The 18349-nt window shown below is 59.7% G+C and overlaps 1 protein-coding gene across 1 annotated transcript in view; it reads left to right on the top strand.

Moving 5' to 3' along the window:
• Positions 1–18349, top strand: part of LOC127035197 (complement C3-like) — a 51019-nt gene that overhangs the window by 21381 nt on the left and 11289 nt on the right. Inside the window, exons 18-31 of the mRNA XM_050924792.1 lie at positions 210–333; positions 657–742; positions 1078–1223; positions 1898–2110; positions 5240–5291; positions 5991–6077; positions 9473–9676; positions 9898–9973; positions 10403–10565; positions 11233–11328; positions 12867–13020; positions 13397–13569; positions 14406–14567; positions 15822–15881. Of these exons, the coding sequence (XP_050780749.1) occupies positions 210–333; positions 657–742; positions 1078–1223; positions 1898–2110; positions 5240–5291; positions 5991–6077; positions 9473–9676; positions 9898–9973; positions 10403–10565; positions 11233–11328; positions 12867–13020; positions 13397–13569; positions 14406–14567; positions 15822–15881 (1796 nt within the window). The remainder of the gene's footprint in view (positions 1–209; positions 334–656; positions 743–1077; positions 1224–1897; positions 2111–5239; positions 5292–5990; positions 6078–9472; positions 9677–9897; positions 9974–10402; positions 10566–11232; positions 11329–12866; positions 13021–13396; positions 13570–14405; positions 14568–15821; positions 15882–18349) is intronic.

Raw genomic sequence — 18349 nt, forward strand, 5'->3', positions numbered from 1 at the left:
CCAGAGCCCCAAACCCGACCCTCTGGCCCAGCCCAGTGAAAGTGAGGGAGGGTGTGAGAGAGCGAGAAATGGAGGGAGGGGGCGCGGCAGGGGTGGTACAAGGGTGTTTGGTTTTGTGCAATTAGAAAGTTGGCAACCCTGGCGGGAGGGGCTCAGGGGGGTCCCTGCCGTCCAGCCCCCGCTAACCGTCCCCCCAAACGCCCCTGCAGCCAGCGAGGACGAGGAGTGCGAGGAGGAGGAGTGCGGAGGCAGCGCCGTGGTGAGGAGTTACTTCCCGGAGAGCTGGCTGTGGGAGAAGTTCGTCCTAACCGAGGCAGCCCCGCTCCAGATGGGGTGAGGGGGACTGGCCTGGGGCACGCGAGGGCGTAACCCAGAGCAGGGAGAACGTGGGGCATCCCACATGGCAGGGCACGATACAGCTTCCCCTGCCATGGCTGGGGCTGGCCCTGGTCGCAGACACGAGACAGGGCCAGATGGGCCTCTGGGTGGGGATGTCTGGGTTCCCAGCTGCCCCCATGACCTCCTGTGTCATGTCACCTCCAGCCCAGAAGCTGCCCCAGGGCCTGGTCCAAAGCCCCCGGCCAGGATCCTGCTGCTGGCGCCAGGTCCAGTGTTCAGTGAATGAACCTGATTCGAACTCACCTCCCTCCCCACAGCCTCGCCAGACACCTGATCAGCAAACACCTCCCCGACTCCATCACCACCTGGCACATCCTGGCCATCAGCCTGAGGAAAGACAAAGGTAGCCCAGCTTCTGGGGCTGCGGGTCATGAGTGAGGGGCACCAGCAGAGTTTGGGGGCAGGGCTGGGCTGGCAGGGGATGCAGGTCGGGAGTGAGGGGCACCAGCAGAGCTGGGAGGACCAGGGCTGGGCTAGCAGGGGCTGCGGGTCGGGAGTGAGGGGCACCGGCAGAGTTTGGGGGCAGGACTGGGCTGGCAGGGCTGCGGGTCAGGAGTGAGGGGCACCGGCAGAGTTTGGGGGCAGGACTGGGCTGGCAGGGCTGCGGGTCGGGAGTGAGGGGCGCAGCAGTGGCCCCCCATCCCGGGGGATGTGGCCGGCTGACCCCCGGCCCTCCAGGGCTCTGCGTCTCCGAGCCCTACGAGGTGGTGGTGAAGGTCCCATTCTTCGTGGACCTGCGGCTGCCCTACTCCGTGGTGCGGAACGAGCAGGTGGAGCTACGGGCCGTGGTGCACAACTACCACGAGGACGAGGAAGAGCTGCAGGTGAGCGGGGCTCGGAGCACTGGGGGGCCCTGGGAGGGCTCTGAGTGGTGGGGGTCTCTGGGGGGCTGCGAGTGCTGGAGGGGTGTGAGTGCTGGGGAGCCCTGGGGGGAGGCTGTGAGTGCTGGGGGGGCTCTCAAAGCTGGAGGGCCCGGGGGGGGTCTGAAGGCTGGCGAGGGCTCTCAGCACTGGGGGGCCCAGGGGGGGCTGTGAGTGCTGGGGGGGCTCTCAAAGCTGAGGGGTCCGGGGGGGGTCTGAGCACTGGGGGCCCCTGGGGGGCTCTGAGCGCTGGGGGGCCCCAGGGGGGCTCTGAATGCTGAGGGGGCTCTCAGCACTGGGGGGCCCAGGGGGGGCTGTGAGTGCTGGGGGGGGCTCTCAGTGCTGGGAGGCCCGGGGGGGGTCTGAGCGCTGGGGGCCCCCAGGGGGGCTGTGAGTGCTGGGGGGTCCTGGCAGGGGGGCTCTCAAAGCTGGGGGGCCCGAGGGGGTCTGAGCGCTGGGGGCCCCCGGGGGGGCTGTGAGTGCTGGGGGGTCCGGGGGGGTCTGAGAGCTGGGGGCCCCTGGGGAGGGCTGTGAGTGTTGGGGAGCCCTGGCAGGGGGGGCTCTGAGCACCGGAGGGCCCAGGGGGCACTGGCGCTGCCCATCGCTGCCCAGCTCAGCGGTGCTGGGTGCTGTACCAGGTGCTGGTGGAGTTCCCCTACCAGGAGCAGCTGTGCAGCCCAGCCCGGCGGGCGAAGAGCTTTCGGCAGAGGCTGCGGGTGCCCCGGGGCTCATCCCGAGCCGTGCGCGTTGTGGTGGTGCCCTTGGAGCTGGGATCCCTCATGGTGGAGGTTCGGGCCTTGGCCCAGGGCCTGGGCTTCCGTGACATCGTGAGGAGGATGCTCAACGTCCGGGTAACGGCACCACCCGCCCCCCTCGCTGCCAAGGGGCTGGGGGCAGTGGGCAGATGGGTGGCTCGGGGGGGCCCTGGAAGGGGCTGGGGGCAGTGGGGGATGGGCAGGCTCAGGGCGAGTGGGAGGCTGGGGGGTTCTGTGGAGTTCTGGGGTCGGGTGGGGGAGCCGGGGGGGCTGGGGGAAGTGGGGGATCAGCAGGCTCTGTGGGAATGGGGGGCTGAGGGGCTCTGTGGAGTTCTGGGGTCAGGAGGAGGATCTGGGGGGCCCTGGAAGGGGATGGGGGCAGTGGGGATGGGCAGGCTCAGGGGGAGTGGGGAGTAGGGGAATGGGCAGGATCTGCGGGATTGGGAGGCTGGGGGGCTCTGTGGAGTTCTAGGGTTGGGTGGGGGAGCCGGGGTGGATTGGAAGGGGCTGGGGGAAGTGGGGGATCAGTGGGCTCTGCGGGAATTGGGGGCTGGGGGGCTCGGTGGAGTTCTGGGGTCAGGAGAAGGATCTGGGGGGACTGGGGGGCCCTGCAAGGGGCTGGGGGCAGTGGGGGATGGGCAGAATCTGCAGGAATGGGGGGCTCTGCGGAGTTTTGGGGTCGGGTAGGGGAGCTGGGGGGGATGGGTGGCTCTGGGGGGCTTGGAAGGGGCTGGGGGCAGTGAGGGATGGGTGGGCTCTGGGGGAGTGGGGAGTAGGGGGTGTCACGGAGTCCCCGGGCGATGCTCTGGACCTGCTCCCCACCAAGCCAGGCAGGACTTTGGGGAGCCTCCTCTCCCTTGGAGCAGACTTGTTCAGGGCAAGAAGCTCCCACGGCTTCACCTCCTGGGTCTCTCCTTGGAGCATTCAGCATCCTCTGCCCCTCCGTGCGCTTCCCACAGCGAGCCTGCCCCAGCGGGGTCCTGGGGGGGCCACAGGGTCCTGCCCCCCCACTGTGCAGTCAGACGTGACTCTCAGCCAGCCGGTAACACAGAGGTTTATTGGATGACAGGAACAGGGTCTAAAACAGAGCTTGTAGGTACAGAGAACCAGACCCCTCGGCCGGGTCCATTCTGGGGGGCAGTGAGCCAGACCCCCACATCTGCACTTCACTCCTCGTCCCCAGCCAGCTCCAGACTGAAACCCCCTCCAGCCCCTCCTCTCTGCTCAGCCCCTTTCCCGGGCCAGGAGGTCACCTGATCTCTGTCTCCAACACCTTCAGCTGGCACCTTTGCAGAGGAGGGCCCAGGCCAGCAGTTGCTAGGAGACAGAGTGCCAGGCATTTAGGTGCACTGGCCCCTGCCTCTGCAGCAATCACACACCCTGATTCCCCCACCTATATACTTAAGAACTGCATAGGGGACACTGAGGCACCACCACAGTATTCAGAGCAAACATTAAGAACATTCCTAGTTCATCACAGGGGGCTGGGGGGCTCTGCGGAGTTCTGGGGTCAGGTGGGGGAGCCAGGGGATCTGTTGTACAGACAAAACCACACAGGATCTTTTCAGGGGGCAAGACAAAGATACCACATTTATTATGATAATTTGATTTATGATCAATAACTAATATCTTAATTCTTATCCACACACATTATACCTAATACCTATATACACAGACACGCACACACACACACACACACACACACCCCAGATGTTCTGCAGCTGCTGCATAGTTACCAGTCCTGAAGATAGCTTGAGTTCGTGGCTTGAGTTTGCAGCTTGGGTTCGTAGCTCGTGGCGGTAACTGGCCAGGAAAGCCGGGCACAAGGACAAGCTGGATCTCTGTTGGGCAGGCACCGATGTCCTTCCATGTTGGCAGCAGAATGTTACCCAGAGTCTCTCATCTTACCCTTCTTTTTTATAGGCTTTTAGTTTGGATTCAAAGTCTATAGGTCTTGCTGTGTCACGCTGCCTCTGGGTTTGGGTTGATCACCCATCAATTGCAGGCCTGACTTTCAGCCTTGAATCTGGCTTTGATCTTCCTTCTGTTGTTCTTTTGTCCTTTTCTTTTTAGGGTGGATGCTTCTTACTTTGTTTAGGGCTGTTGTCTAGGTCTTCAGCCGTTGGTATTTGAACTTTATCTCATCAGGACAGGCTGGGGCTGGAGGTTGATTCTATCATCCATATATACCTTATTCACACATCTAAACTAAACTAATAAGATTACAGCAGGGTTTGCAAAAATGAAGGTTGGAGGAAGCTTTTACAAAATGGAGTGAGTGTTTGAAAATGGGGTTTGAATTACAATATGGAACAGAAGTTACAGTGTAGGCAGGTATAGTGAATGGTGAACAGAAGTTACATTAATAAATTAAAAACAATTTCATTTATCAGTTCTACAAATTTGGGTGGCTCTTGGGGGTCTTGGAAGGGGCTGGGGCAGTGGGGGATCGGCAGGCTCTGGAGGAGTGGGGAGTAGGGGGTGGGGGGCTCTGGAGGAGTGGGGAGTAGGGGCTGGGGGGCTCTGCAGAGTTCTGGGGTCAGGAGGAGGAGCCGGGGGGGCTGGAGGGCCCTGGAAGGGGCTAGGGGCAGTGGGGGATGGGTAGGCTCTGGGGGAGTGGGGAGTAGGGGATGAGGGGCTCTGTAGAGCTCTGAGGTTGGGTGGGGAAGCCGGGGGGGCTAGGTGGCTCTTGGGGGGCTTGGAAGGGGCTGGGGGCAGCAGGGGATGGGCAGGCTCTGGGGGAGTGGGAAGTAGGGGGTGGGGGGCTCTGTAGAGCTCTGAGGTCGGGTGGGGGAGCTGGGGGGGCTGGGTGGCTCTTGGGGGGCTTGGAAGGGGCTGGGGGCAGTGGGGGATGGGCAGGCTCTGGAGGAGTGGGGAGTAGGGGGTGAGGGGCTCTGGAGGAGTGGGGAGTAGGGGCTGGGGGGCTCTGCAGAGTTCTGGGGTCAGGAGGAGGAGCCGGGGGGGCTGGAGGGCCCTGGAAGGGGCTAGGGGCAGTGGGGGATGGGTAGGCTCTGGGGGAGTGGGGAGTAGGGGATGAGGGGCTCTGTAGAGCTCTGAGGTCAGGTGGGGGATCTGGGGGGGCTGGGTGGCCCTTGGGGGGCTTGGGAGGGGCTGGGGGCAGTGAGGGATGGGCAGGCTCTGGGGAAGTGGGAGGCTGGGGTCAGGATGAAAGAGCTCCCTCGAAGCCCCATCTCTCAGACCCAATCTCGACTCCTTGTGTTGCAGGCGGGGGGTGAAATCCGGCGCCTCTCACAGAGCATCATCCTGAACCCCAAAGGTTTGTGCAGGAACTCGCTGCTCGCCCCGGCCACGCAGCCGGGCTCTGTACCGTCCGCCCCAGGTGGGGCCCCGGGCCCCGAGTAGCTCCCCCCAGTCGAGGCCTTGCTGGCCTGTTTCCCTCAGGAGGAGAAATGGCTGATGCGAGGCAGATGCCCTTGGTGCAGTCCTGTTTCCCCAGCATGGCCAGAGCCCCGCTCCCCTGGGTGCAGCAGAGCTCCCTCCGTCAGCTTCCTCCCACGCACCCACAGCCATGGTCCCACTGCTGCCCTCTGTGCTGGGTCACAGACACCCTCAGCTGCTCAGCCCTGGCACGTCCAGCCAGTGCCCAGGGCAGCCCCTCAGCCCATGCCGCTCAGTTTCCCACAAGCTGTGCTGCCATGCCTAGCCTTGGGCGGTGGCTCCTTGTTGTCAGCTCTCACTACATAATGGGATTTAATTGCTCCTTCCTTGAGGCAGAGATGGCAGCTTAGCACACCCAGGTCTGCGATTGTGTGTAGATTGAAGAGCCAGTAACACCTTCCAGGCAACGGGGACCAGGCGCCTGGTGTGGGCTCTCCTGGCCTAGGCTGCCCCACAACAGATGTCACCCTGCCCCACACTCCCCCTGCAGCCCCATGGCAGGAGCTTGTTTATAACCAATTTGAGTGTCAGAGCACCTCTCCTCCCTCACCACAAATGCTCCATCCTCCCCTGGCAGGTCAACTGCAGCAGGAGCTGGTCAGAAGCCGTCACCTCGAAAACCTGGTGCCCGACACAGACGCAGAGGTCTTCATTAGCGTGCAAGGTACACGGGGCACGAGCTGGGCCCGGCTCCATGGGGGCACCTGGCAGCAAGTGCAGCTCGGCCTCTGAGCAGCTGCTGGGCCCATGAACGTCTCCCCGGGGCTACCCTCCCCAGTTTCCCTGCCCTCTGAGCTCCAGCTCCAGGGGCCTCCCTGGCCCCAGCGCATGCAGTGGGACAGGCTCAGCTCTCACCTATGCTGCTGTAAATCACCCTGCTCTGCCCTGAGAAACATGCCCCCCCAAAGTCAGGGTGTAACAGTGCTGGCTTTCACGGGACACAGCTGAGAGTGCCAATCCAGGACAAATTGCTGAGAGCCAGGCAGTCACAGCCCCACGCTGGGGTTTTTCCACCTCTAATGCAACCAGCCAAACCAGGGAGGACTTCGTTTTCACCCCACTGGCTAACCACAAGTCACACAAGCAATTTCCTTAGACACTCCAGTCTCCCAGTATCACCACCAGTGCCACTTGTTATGGGGACAAATGGTTATGAAAACCAACACCCCAGTAAAAGAAAAAGGTTCTCCTGACCCCAAAGGACCAAGCCCCAGACCCAGGTCAATATACACATCAGATCTTACCCACAAATCACGCTGTTGCCAATCCTTTAGAATCTAAAATCTAAAGGTTTATTCATAAAGGGAAAAAGATAGAGATGAGAGCTAGAATTGGTTAAATGGAATCAATTCCATCCAGTGATGGCAAAGCTCTCGGTTCAGGCTTGTAGCCGTGATAGAATAAACCGCAGGTTCAAATCAAGTCTCTGGAGAACATCCCTCGCTGGGATGGGTCATTCAGTCCTTTGTGCAGAGCTTCAGTTTGTAGCAGGGTCCCTCCAGAGGTAAGACGCAGGACTGAAGAGAAAATGGAGATGAGGCAGCAGCCTTATAGTCTCTTGCCATGTGGCCTCTCTTTCTTTGTTCCAAAGACAAGCATTCGGGCACATGGCATGAAAAAACCTCCGAGTTCTGTCCATAGGCCTGGCCCTGCCTTGCTGAGTCACCAGGAGTATCTGCTTCTCTCCGTGGGTCAGTTGTGTCGCTGATGGTCCTTAACGTGCCATCAAGCAGGCCAGGCCAGGCAAAGATGCCAAAGTGTCTGGGGTGTCACCCAGAAGCAGTGCCCAAGTGTGAAATACAGACAGGACACACAGCCACAGGCAGCATAACCCTAACCAGCAAACCAGAACCTTTCCTTAGACACCTCACACGACAACCTTTGTACGACATTTGTTGCAGAATAGTGGTTGCAACAATGATCTGTACCAGGGCGGGCAAACTTTTGGGCCTGAGGGCCGCATCGGGTTTTGGAAATTGTATGGAGGGCTGGTTTGGGGAGGGGAGCATGGCCTGGCCCCCCACTCCTTATCCCCCCCCACACTTCTGGCCCCGTGACGGCCCACTCCCGGGACTCCTGCCCCATCCAACCCCCCCTGTTCCCTGATGGCCCCCCAGGACCCCTGCCCCATCCACCACCACCATCCCGCTCCCTGTCCCCTGACGGCCCCCGGAACCCCCATTCCTGATTGCCCCCCAAATCCCTGCCCCCATTCAACTCCTGTTCCTTGCCCTCTGACTGCCTCGACCCCTATCCACACCCCCGCCCCCTGACCACCACCCCAAACTCCCCTGCCCTCTATCTGGATCTGGATGACCTTGTAAACTGGAGTAATAGTAATAGGATGAAATTTAATAGTGAGAAGTGCAAGGTCATGTATTTAGGGATTACTAACAAGAATTTTAGTTATAAATTGGGGATGCATCAGTTGGAAGTAACAGAGGAGGAGAAGGATCTCAGAGTATTGGTAGATCACAGGATGACTATGAGCCGCCAACGTGATATGGCCGTTAAAAAAGCTAATGCGGTTTTAGGATGCATCAGGCGAGGTATTTCCAGCAAAGATAAGGAGGTGTTAGTACCGTTATATAAGGCGCTGGTGAGACCCCACCTGGAATACTGTGTGCAGCTCTCGTCTCCCATGTTTAAGAAGGAAGAATTCAAACTGGAACAGGTTCAGAGACGGGCTACTAGGATGATCCGAGGAATGGAAAACCTGTCATATGAAAGGAGACTCAAAGAGCTTGGCTTGTTTAGCCTAATCAAAAGAAGGCTGAGGGGGGATATGCTTGCTCTTTATAAATATATCAGAGGGATTAATATTAGGGATGGAGAGTAATTATTTAAGCTTAGTACCAATGTAGATACAAGAACGAATGGGTATAAACTGGCCATCAGGAAGTTTAGACTTCAAATTAGACGAAGGTTTCTAACCATCAGAGGAGTGAAGTTCTGGAACAGCCTTCCAAGGGGAGCAGTGGGGACAAAAGACATATCTGGCTTTAAGACTAAGCTTGATAAGTTTATGGAAGGGATGGTATGATGGGATAGCCTAATTTTGGCAGTTGATCTTTGATTATCAGCAGATAAGTATGCCCAGTGGTCTGGGATGGGATCTGAGTTACTGCAGAGAATTCTTTTCTGAGTGCTGGCTGGTGAGTCTTGCCCACGTGCTCAGGGTTTAGCTGATCGCAATATTTGGGGTCGGGAAGGAATTTTCCTCCAGGGCAGATTGGCAGAGGCCCTGGAGGTTTTTCGCCTTCCCCTGCAGCGTGGGGCATGGGTCACTTGCTGGAGGATTCTCTGCAGCTTGAGGTCTTCAAACCACAATTTGAAGACTTCAATAACTCGGACATAGGTTAGGGGTTTGTTATAGAAGTGGATGGGTAGGGTTCTGTGGCCTGCTTTGTGCAGGAGGTCAGACTAGATGATCATATTGGTCCCTTCTGACCTTAAAGTCTATGAGTCTATCCAATCCCACAGCTTCCTGCCCCCTGACTGTGCTGCCAGGAGCACCAGTGGCTGGTGGTGCTACAGCCACGCACCGCGCGGCACAGACACCACGTCAGGCTGGCTCTGCAGCTGTGGTGCCCCAGGAGCTCACAGCCCGACTGCCCAGAGCACCACTCCTCCCTCACCACTGGCAGTGGGGTGAGCTGCGGCTGCAGGGGAGGGGCCGGGGTAGCCTCCCGGGCCAGGAGCTCGGGGGCCGGGCAGGAGGGTCCCAAGGGCCGTAGTTTGCCCACCTCTGTTCTATACGGTCACAGGTTATGTCGGTAACGTCACACAGGGAGAGAACCCAGGAGTCCTGGCTCCCAGCCCCCTGGCTCTAACCACCAGCTCCCACTGCTCTCCCAGAGTTGGGGAGAGAGCCCAGGAGTCCTGGCTCCCAGACCTCCCTACTCTAACTACTAGCCTCCACTCCCCTCCCCGAGCCAGGGTACAATGCAGCTGTCCCAGTTCTCAGCAGCACACGTGGCGTAGACAGGCCTCCCACAGCCGGCTGGGCTCGGGGCAGGGATGAGCTGGGGCGTGAGTGGGCATCTCCTCCCTCGGCAGGGGACCTGCTCGGCGAGACGCTGGTGGGGGGGCTGCAGAGCTCCACGCTGCAGAAGCTGATCACGCTGCCGTACGGGTGCGTGGAGCAGAACATCTTCAGCGTCACCCCGAACATCATCCTCACCCACTACTTGGACACCACCAAGCAGTGGGACCAGATTGGGGTGGAGCTCCGGGACGCGGCCGTCCAGAACATCGCCCACGGTGAGTAGGGCCCAGCCAGGCCAGAGGGTGGGAGGGAGGGTTTGCGATGTGTGACAATGCTACACTCCGCCCACAGGGGGTGCTCTCCACCCTGCCCCTGCCCACTCCTCCTGAATCTGAGCCGGGGGGTGAACGCTACCCCCCTCCCCGTCGCCCAGCCCCCTGCCCTGGGACTCTGACGGCCCAGCCCCAACAGCATGTGTGTCTGGGCTCTCCTGCAGGCTACGCCCGCCAGCAGGGTTACAGGGAGCATGATGGTTCCTACAAGCCCTATCGGGGAAGCACCGGCAGCACCTGGTATGGCAACTTCCTCGCGGCGGGGGGGGGGGGGGATGGTGAGCTGGCCAGAGTGTGTGTGCAATGCTGCCCTCCCCTGGCGGGGCTTAGAGTGGCTCGTGCTGCGTGTCATACACCTTATACAGCTCACAGCGAGTGGGGATTCCCTTCGCTTGAGTGTCCTGGGCAGGGGCAGTGGGAGCTGGGGTCTGTGCTGGTGTGGAGGAAGGCCTGGCTGTGCTGCCGCAAAAGGGGCAGGGCCCCGTCCACACAGAGCCCTGTGAGGGGGCAGTGCCATCGCTCGGCTCAGCTGCCTGCAGCGATGGGTTTGCAGCAGCTGCCTCGGGCACAGTGCTGCCTGCTGCCGGGTCTGGCCACAGCTCTCCCGTGGCCTGTGAGCTCCCCTGCCCTCCCGCCCTGCAGATTCATGCACCCTCCCCACTCCGGCAGGCTGACCGCCTACATCCTCAAGGTGTTTGCCATGGCCTTGCCGCTGGGCACCTCCATCGACCCCAGCGAGCTGTGTGCCAGCGCCCGGTGGCTGATCGGCCAGAGGCAGGAAGCGTCCGGGTGGTTCCGTGAGGATGCTGTGATTTATACGCCCGCAATGCAGGTACTGGTCACTCCATTTGGCCAACGGGAGACCGGGCAGGAAATGCAGACCCGACAGATAGTGTGATGGACTAAACTGTCCTAGCAAAGCTCCATCCCTCGCCCAAGGATCAGCACCCGAACCCTAGCCACTGCGCAGCCCTCCCGCTGCTGGCACGGCTGGGCATGACAGCGCAGGGCCCTGGGAGGTGTTGGCTGGATCAGAGAACGTTATCCAGCTAGTCCAGTCGTCTTCCCTGGGGGCACTTCCTGGGTGTAAGTTCCTCCTAGGGGAGATGAGGGAGTGAGGCCAGGACTGGGGAGCAGCGCATTAGCTGAATTTGTCTGCTAAGATGAGCTGCAGCAAACAGAGCCAACGTTGCTAGTGTCATTCTTAGGCTTCAGAGTTAACAACCCACTGGGGCAAGTGGGGCAGTTCACCCTACACACCCGCAGCCCTTGACTCAGGCTCTCTGCATGCTCTCACCCTGGGAGGGCTCAGCGACACCCTTTTACAGAGAGCCCTGGACACGTGGCCCCCTGGCAGCTGGCTACGCAGGGCGCACCGGCAGGCTCCTTTGGCACCACGCTAGCAAAGCCGATTGCTGCTCAGCTCTGCCCCTGCCCCAGGCACGGCTCAGTGATCGGGGTCCACGCGGCTCCCATCCCCCTCTGCTCTTCCTCTGCAGGGCGGGTACCACGGCTCCAACACCGACGCCTCCCTCACAGCCTTCGTCCTCGTGGCACTGAAGGAGGCCGAGTCCATCTGCAGCCACCATGTGAACGTAGGTCGTGGGGCAGCCGTCACTGTCCTGTCCTGGGAGCCCAGCGTGGCCCCCTCGGCAGCAGATGCACTGGCAGGGCCTCTGCAAAGCGAGCCCAGGTGCCATGTGACCAGTGCTGCCTTCGGCAGGCCACCTCTGCCAGTGTCAATTCAGGACGAATTGCCGAGAGCCAGGCAGTCACAGCCCCAGGCTGGGGGTCCTTTATTTCTGACACACCAAAGCAGCCAGCCAGAGAGGACTTGGTCTCAGCCCACTGGCGAAGCACAAGTCACACAGGCAGCTCCGTCAGATGCTCGTTATGGGGACGAATGGTTATGCAAACCGACGCCCCAGTAAAAGCGAAAAGGTTCTCCCGACCCCAAAGGGCCCAGGCGGCACTTTCCAAGGGGTGGCACTCTGGCTAGGGGCGCAAAAATCCAGGAGCCGGCCCTGAGCGGAGGCGAGCTGGGGAGGGAGGGGCGCGGGGAGGGCAGTTGAAATTAACCTGGGGGGGCCAGAAGAACTGCTCCCCCCCCAGCTCACCTCCGCCTCCTCCCCCGAGCGCGCTGCCACTTCGCTTCTCCCCCCTCCTTCCCAGGCTTGCTGCAAAACAGATAGGAGGGGAAATGCAGCGCACGGGAAGGGGGGTGGGGTCAGGAATTTGGGGAAGAGGTTGGAATGGGGCGGGGCCGGGGGGCAGGGAAATTTTTATGCTTGGGGCAGCAAAAGACTTGGAGCCGGCCCTGGCCAAGCCCCAGCCCCAGGTCAATATACACATCAGATCTTACCCACAAATCACGCGGTTGCCAATCCCTTAGAATCTAAAATCTAGAGGTTTATTCATAAAAGGGAAAAAGATAGAGATGAGAGCTAGAATTGGTTAAATGGAATCAATTCCATACAGTAATGGCAAAGTTCTGAGTTCAGGCTTGTAGCAGTGACGGAGTAAACTGCAGGTTCAAATCAAGTCTCTGGAACATCCCCAGCTCGGATGGGTCATTCAGTCCTTTGTTCAGAGCTTCAGTTTGTAGCAGGGTCCCTCCAGAGGTAGGAAGCAGGATTGAAGACAGGATGGAGATGAGGCATCAGCCTTATATAGTCTGTGCCAGCTGGAAGGACCCCACCGTTCTCACCGTGGAAAATCACAGCAGCAAGATGGAGTCTGGAGTCACATGGGCAAGTCCCATGTCCAGGCATGACTCAGTGCTTTACAGGTGGCAGATCTGGCCCACCCGCCATCTTGACGGGCCCCAGGAAGATTTGTCATGTGGATTGGAGCCTCCCAAGATCTATTGTCAATTAAGTGTTTCTGGACTGGACACTTAACTTGCAAATTCCTTTGTCCAGAAGAACAGGATCCTTGCAGCACCTCGAAGTGGGCTGGCGCCCACGAAAGCTTATGCTCAAATAAATGTGTTAGTCTCTAAGGTGCCACAAGGATCCCGTTCTTTTTGTGGGTAAAAGACGAACATGGCTGCTACTCTGAGACCCTTCTCAAGAAGCCGACCAAGCACTTCACTGGGGCTACTTAGAATCCTTTCCGTCTATCCCGGCGACAGGAGCTGCCCAACGGCCTGCAGAAAGCTCAGGGCTACCTGGAGAGCTGCCTCCGGACCCTGCAGAACCCCTACAGTGTGGCCATCAGCTCCTACGCCCTGGCCCTGGTGAACAGCTCCCTGGCCAACGCCGTCCTGGACAACTTCGCCTCCCACAGTGAGTGCAGAGCCAGGGCGGGGGGCTGGGACTGGCGCTTGGCACCGCCCAGGGCAGGAGGCTGGGCGCTCGGCACTGCCTGGGGCAGGGGGCTGGGACCGGCGCTCGGCACCACACGGGGCGGGGGCTTGTGCGGAGAGCGGATAGGCTGGGGAAATGAGGCAGAGAGGAAGGGGCTGTGCCAGACGCTGGGAGCGGGGGGCACACGTGACTGTGTATGTGCCATGTGCATGCAATAGCAGGTGACTCTGCACCTGTGTGTGCGTGCAGTGGGCTCTGTGTGCGTAATGCGTGTGCGATGCGTATGCAATGCATGTGCGATGTGTGTCTCTGTGTCCCATTGCTCCCCTGCTGACGGTAGCGCCGCTCTCCGCAGACAGGACACACTGGCCCGTGGATCAGCACACGGACCGCACTCTGTACAGCATCGAAGCCACGGCCTACGGCCTCCTGCAGAAGCTGACCCTCGGGCACTTTGAGGAGACCCACCCCATCGTGCGGTGGCTGGTCGAGAGCAGGGAGTTTGGCGGGGGCTATGAGAGCACCCAGGTGAGAGCTGGCGCAGGCAGGGGGCCCTGAGTGCCAGGAGGTGGGACCATGCGTGGGCCTGAGCATGGCCAGCGTCCCTCCTGCCCCAGACGGGGGTCCCTCCCGCAGCTTCGGGGGCTTGGTTCCCAGTTGAGGCCGGTCAGTGCCCCCTGCCAGGATCTCAGCCTTGGCTTGCTCACAGCACACAGAGCCGGTGGATGAAAACATGGATCCGCCTGCTGGGAGGCTGCCATGTGCCACGGCTTTAGTGCCCAAGAAGATGCAGGAACCCAAACCAGAGAGAGACAAAACAGGCTGCTCCCTGTGGCAGGCCAGACTGCCCAAGGCTGGCTGGCTGCCGACTGACAGCCTCCACGACCCCCCACCCTGCAAGTGAATACACCCTTCTGTGCACCGCAGCCTGCATCCACCATCCCCAGACCCCGAGAGACTCAGTGCTGGTGCCACGGCCCTAGCAATCCCTGGGGAAGTCGGGTGGGGACGTGCTGGCCAGGGAGGTGGAGATACCAGGCAGGCCAAGCTCATGCTGCCCCTTGGGGTGGCAGCGGGAGGGAGCCGGTCCCAGTGCACCCAGCCAGCAGCAAACTGGCACAGCGGGAGCAGGACCCCTCCTCCTGCCCTACCCACTGGACTGGCTGTGGAGTGTGAGGGGCTTTGGAGCAGCCGCCCGCTGCGGCCGGTGCTCCCGCACACGGGGGGTCGAGCATGTGCTCCGGAGCTCTGCCGAAGTGGTGCCTCAAATGCCCCGAGTGGGCAAGACCTTTCCCAGCACAACCCCCCTCCCCCACTGCCCGGCCCCACACGGCCCCTGCTGCCAGCCTCTGCCTCCTCCCCAGACCACAGTGATCGGCATGCAGGCCCTGGCGCAGTACCGAGCCGCCATCCCCCCCGAGGTCATCGACCTGAAGGTGCAGGTCAGGGTGCCCACGCGCAGACTGACCGAGGTCTGGGCCATCGACAAGAGCAACGCCTACCTGCAGCGCTCCAGCTCCAAAAAGGTGAGCCCTGCCCTCGGGCCCCGCCCCTTCCCCTGGGCCCCGCCCCATCATGCAGCCCGCCCCCTTCCATCAATCTCTGACTCCTCCCATGAGGTCCTGCCCTCGGGCCCCGCCCCTTCCCCTGGGCCCCGCCCCATCATGCAGCCCGCCCCCTTCCATCAATCTCTGACTCCTCCCATGAGGTCCTGCCCTCGGGCCCTGCCCCAGCATGCAGCCCCGCCCCTGGCATGCACCCCGCCCCCTGCCCTCAATCTCCGCCCCCTGCCCTTGGGCCCTGCATCTTGCCCTCTGGCATACCCCCTGCCATTGGGCCCCGCCCCAGCATGCAGCCCCGCCCCCTGCCATCAATCTCCGCCCCCTCCCCTCAGATCCCATTCCCCGCCCTCAGACCCTGCCCCTGGCCTGCAGACCCGCCCCCTGCCCTCAACCTCTACCCCCTCCCCTGGGGTCCCTCCCCCTCCCCTCAGGTCCCACCCCCTGCCCTCGGGCCCTGCCCCAGCATGCAGCCCCGCCCCTGGCATGCAGCCCCGCCCCCTGCCCTCAATCTCCGCCCCCTGCCCTTGGGCCCTGCATCTTGCCCTCTGGCATACCCCCTGCCATTGGGCCCCGCCCCAGCATGCAGCCCCGCCCCCTTCCATCAATCTCTGACTCCTCCCATGAGGTCCTGCCCTCGGGCCCTGCCCCAGCATGCAGCCCCGCCCCTGGCATGCACCCCGCCCCCTGCCCTCAATCTCCGCCCCCTGCCCTCGGGCCCTGCATCTTGCCCTCTGGCATACCCCCTGCCATTGGGCCCCGCCCCAGCATGCAGCCCCGCCCCCTGCCATCAATCTCCGCCCCCTCCCCTCAGATCCCATTCCCCGCCCTCAGACCCTGCCCCTGGCATGCAGACCCGCCCCCGGCCCTCAACCTCTACCCCCTCCCCTGGGGTCCCTCCCCCTCCCCTCAGGTCCCACCCCCTGCCCTCGGGCCCCACCCCAGCATGCAGACCCACCCCCTGCCCTTGGGCCACGCCCCCTGCCCTCAGCCCTGCCTCGGGCCCCGCCCCCACCCTTGGGCCCCACCCCCTGGCATGCAGCCACGCCCATGGCACAAAGCCACAGCCCCTGGGGACACACCTGGCATGCAGGGCTCGGAGACCGGAGCACAGCTCCCACGAGGGACCCTGCGCTCCGTGGCCAGGGCAGGGCGGCTGCTGGCTCTGGGGTGCTGCACAGCCCGGCACCTCCTCAGCACCTCCCACCCTTTCCCCTGCAGTTCTACGCCCACGAAGCTTTGAACATCACTGCCAGCGGGACGGGCACGGGCACAGTGACAGTGAGTGATGCCTGGGCCTGGGTGATGGCCCACAGCCCAACCCAGCCCTGCACCCCCTGGGGAACATGGGGAACGGGGTGTGACGGTGCTGCCCCTGGGAGCCAGCTGAGGTCACTCAATCAGGGTGAACTGCAAACAAAACGGGGCAGACAAACCCCAAACGCTGGTGGTTATTCCAATACTTAGATTTACCAGCCAGCACAGAACAGCTTCTACGGTACCTCACTGGTTACTTAGAAATCCAAACCACGCAGTTCCCTTAAAGTGCCCAGCCTCAGGCCTCCATCCGGACACACCTGTCAAACATATGATGATGATTCCTGAAAATCTTCTATCATATAAAAGAAAAGGTTCTTCCAATCCCAAAGGATCAGCCACACACCCAGGTCCAATTATAACTTAGATCTGACCCAAAATACACGCTACAGTCAGTTCTTATTAACTAAGCTAAAATTTATTATAAAAGAAAAGAGAGAGAGTTGTTTAAAAGATCAATACACATACAGACTTGAATTCAATTCTTGAGGTTCAGATGCACAGCAGAGGTGAGCTTGTAGTTGCCAAAAGTCCTTTTAGAAATTGTCCAGAGGTTCTAGTCCAATGTCCAGATTCAGGGGGCTCCAGTCAGTGACTGGGGATCTCAATCCTCGTGGCTTAAGGTTTCCCCCTCTTGAAACCCAAAGCAGATCTGAGATCAACCAGGATCGTGTCCCAGGGCTCTTGTACATTTCCAGCAGCCTTTCGGCCTGAGAAAACAATAGACTTAACTCCTTCTCCAAAAACAGCAAAGAATCCTTTGGCACCTTATAGACTAACAGACGTTTTGGAGCATGAGCTTTCATGGGTGAATACCCACTTCCTCAGATGCATGTAATGGAAATATCCAGGGGCAGGGATATATATGTGTGCTAGCAAGCAAGCTAGAGATAACGAGGTCAGTTCAATCAGGGAGGATGAGGCCCTGTTCTAGCAGTTGAGGTGTGAAAACCAAGAGAGGAGAAACTGGTTCTGTAATTGGCAAGCCATTCACAGTCTTTGTTCAATCCTGAGCTGATGGTGTCAGTTTGGCCGATGTACATAGCAGAGGGGCATTGCTGGCATATGATGGCGTATATTACATTGGTGGATGTGCAGGTGAATGAACCAGTGATGGTGTGGCCAGATCAGCCAAACTGGACATTCTCTACGGAAAAGGATAAATGGACACAAATCAGACATTAGGAATGGCAATACACAAAAACCTGTAGGAGAGCACTTCAACCTCCCTGGCCACACTATAGCAGACCTTAAGGTGGCCATCCTGCAGCAAAAAAACTTCAGGACCAGACTTCAAAGAGAAACTGCTGAGCTTCAGTTCATCTGCAAATTTGACACCATCAGCTCAGGATTGAACAAAGACTGTGAATGGCTTGCCAATTACAGAACCAGTTTCTCCTCTCTTGGTTTTCACACCTCAACTACTAGAACAGGGCCTCATCTTCCCTGATTGAACTGACCTCGTTATCTCTAGCTTTCTTGCTAGCACACATATATATCCCTGCCCCTGGATATTTCCATTACATGCATCTGAGGAAGTGGGTATTCACCCACGAAAGCTCATGCTCCAAAACGTCTGTTAGTCTATAAGGTGCCACAGGATTCTTTGCTGTTTTTACAAATCCAGACTAACACGGCTACCCTCTGATACTTGACTCCTTCTCCAAAACATCCTGGCAATTAACACAGGGTAATTTATCCATTAAACAGTTCAGATACAGGTTACCACAACCTTCAAAGAGACACACAGAGAATAACATTATTTCACTCAAGTATCATCATAAATGCTAATATTCCTTGTTTGATCTTTGAATTAGAACTATAGCAATAGACAAGCCTTGTTTCCTGGCATCCCAAGACCTGAGCAAACATCTCCCCTTCTACCTCTGACAATGCAGACTTGCATTTCAAAGCTCTGTTCATTTACATATCTTGCTAACTAGTTCTTAAGGTTCACCCACGGGTCAGGTCAGTCGGTGAGGTGAGTTAATTAACTCTTTCTGGCCCTGTCACCTTTCAATGAGATATTAGATTACACTCATAATGTCACACGGGGCTCTGCCCATCAGTGGGCTAGACTAGACAGGGGTAGGGGCCAGGACTTCTGGGTTTTCTCCCTGGCTCTGGGAGGCGAGTAGGGGCTAGTGGTTAGAGCTCTGGGGCTGGGAGCCAGGACTCCTGGGTTCTCTCCCTGGCTGTGGGAGAGGAGTAGAGGCTAGTGGTTAGAGCAGGGGGGCTGGGAGCCAGGACTCCTGGGTTCTCTCCTCAGCTCTGGGAGGGGAGGGGAGGCTGGTGGTTAGAGCAGGGGGTCGGGGCTGGGAGCCAGGACTTCTGGGTTCTCTCCCCAGCTCTGGGAGGGGAGTGGGGGCTGGTGGTTAGAGCAGAGGGGGCTGGGAGCCAGGACTCCTGGGTTCTCTCCCCAGCTCTTGATG

This window comes from Gopherus flavomarginatus, chromosome 16 (genome assembly GCF_025201925.1).
Source record: "Gopherus flavomarginatus isolate rGopFla2 chromosome 16, rGopFla2.mat.asm, whole genome shotgun sequence".
NCBI classification, from domain to species: Eukaryota; Metazoa; Chordata; order Testudines; family Testudinidae; genus Gopherus; species Gopherus flavomarginatus.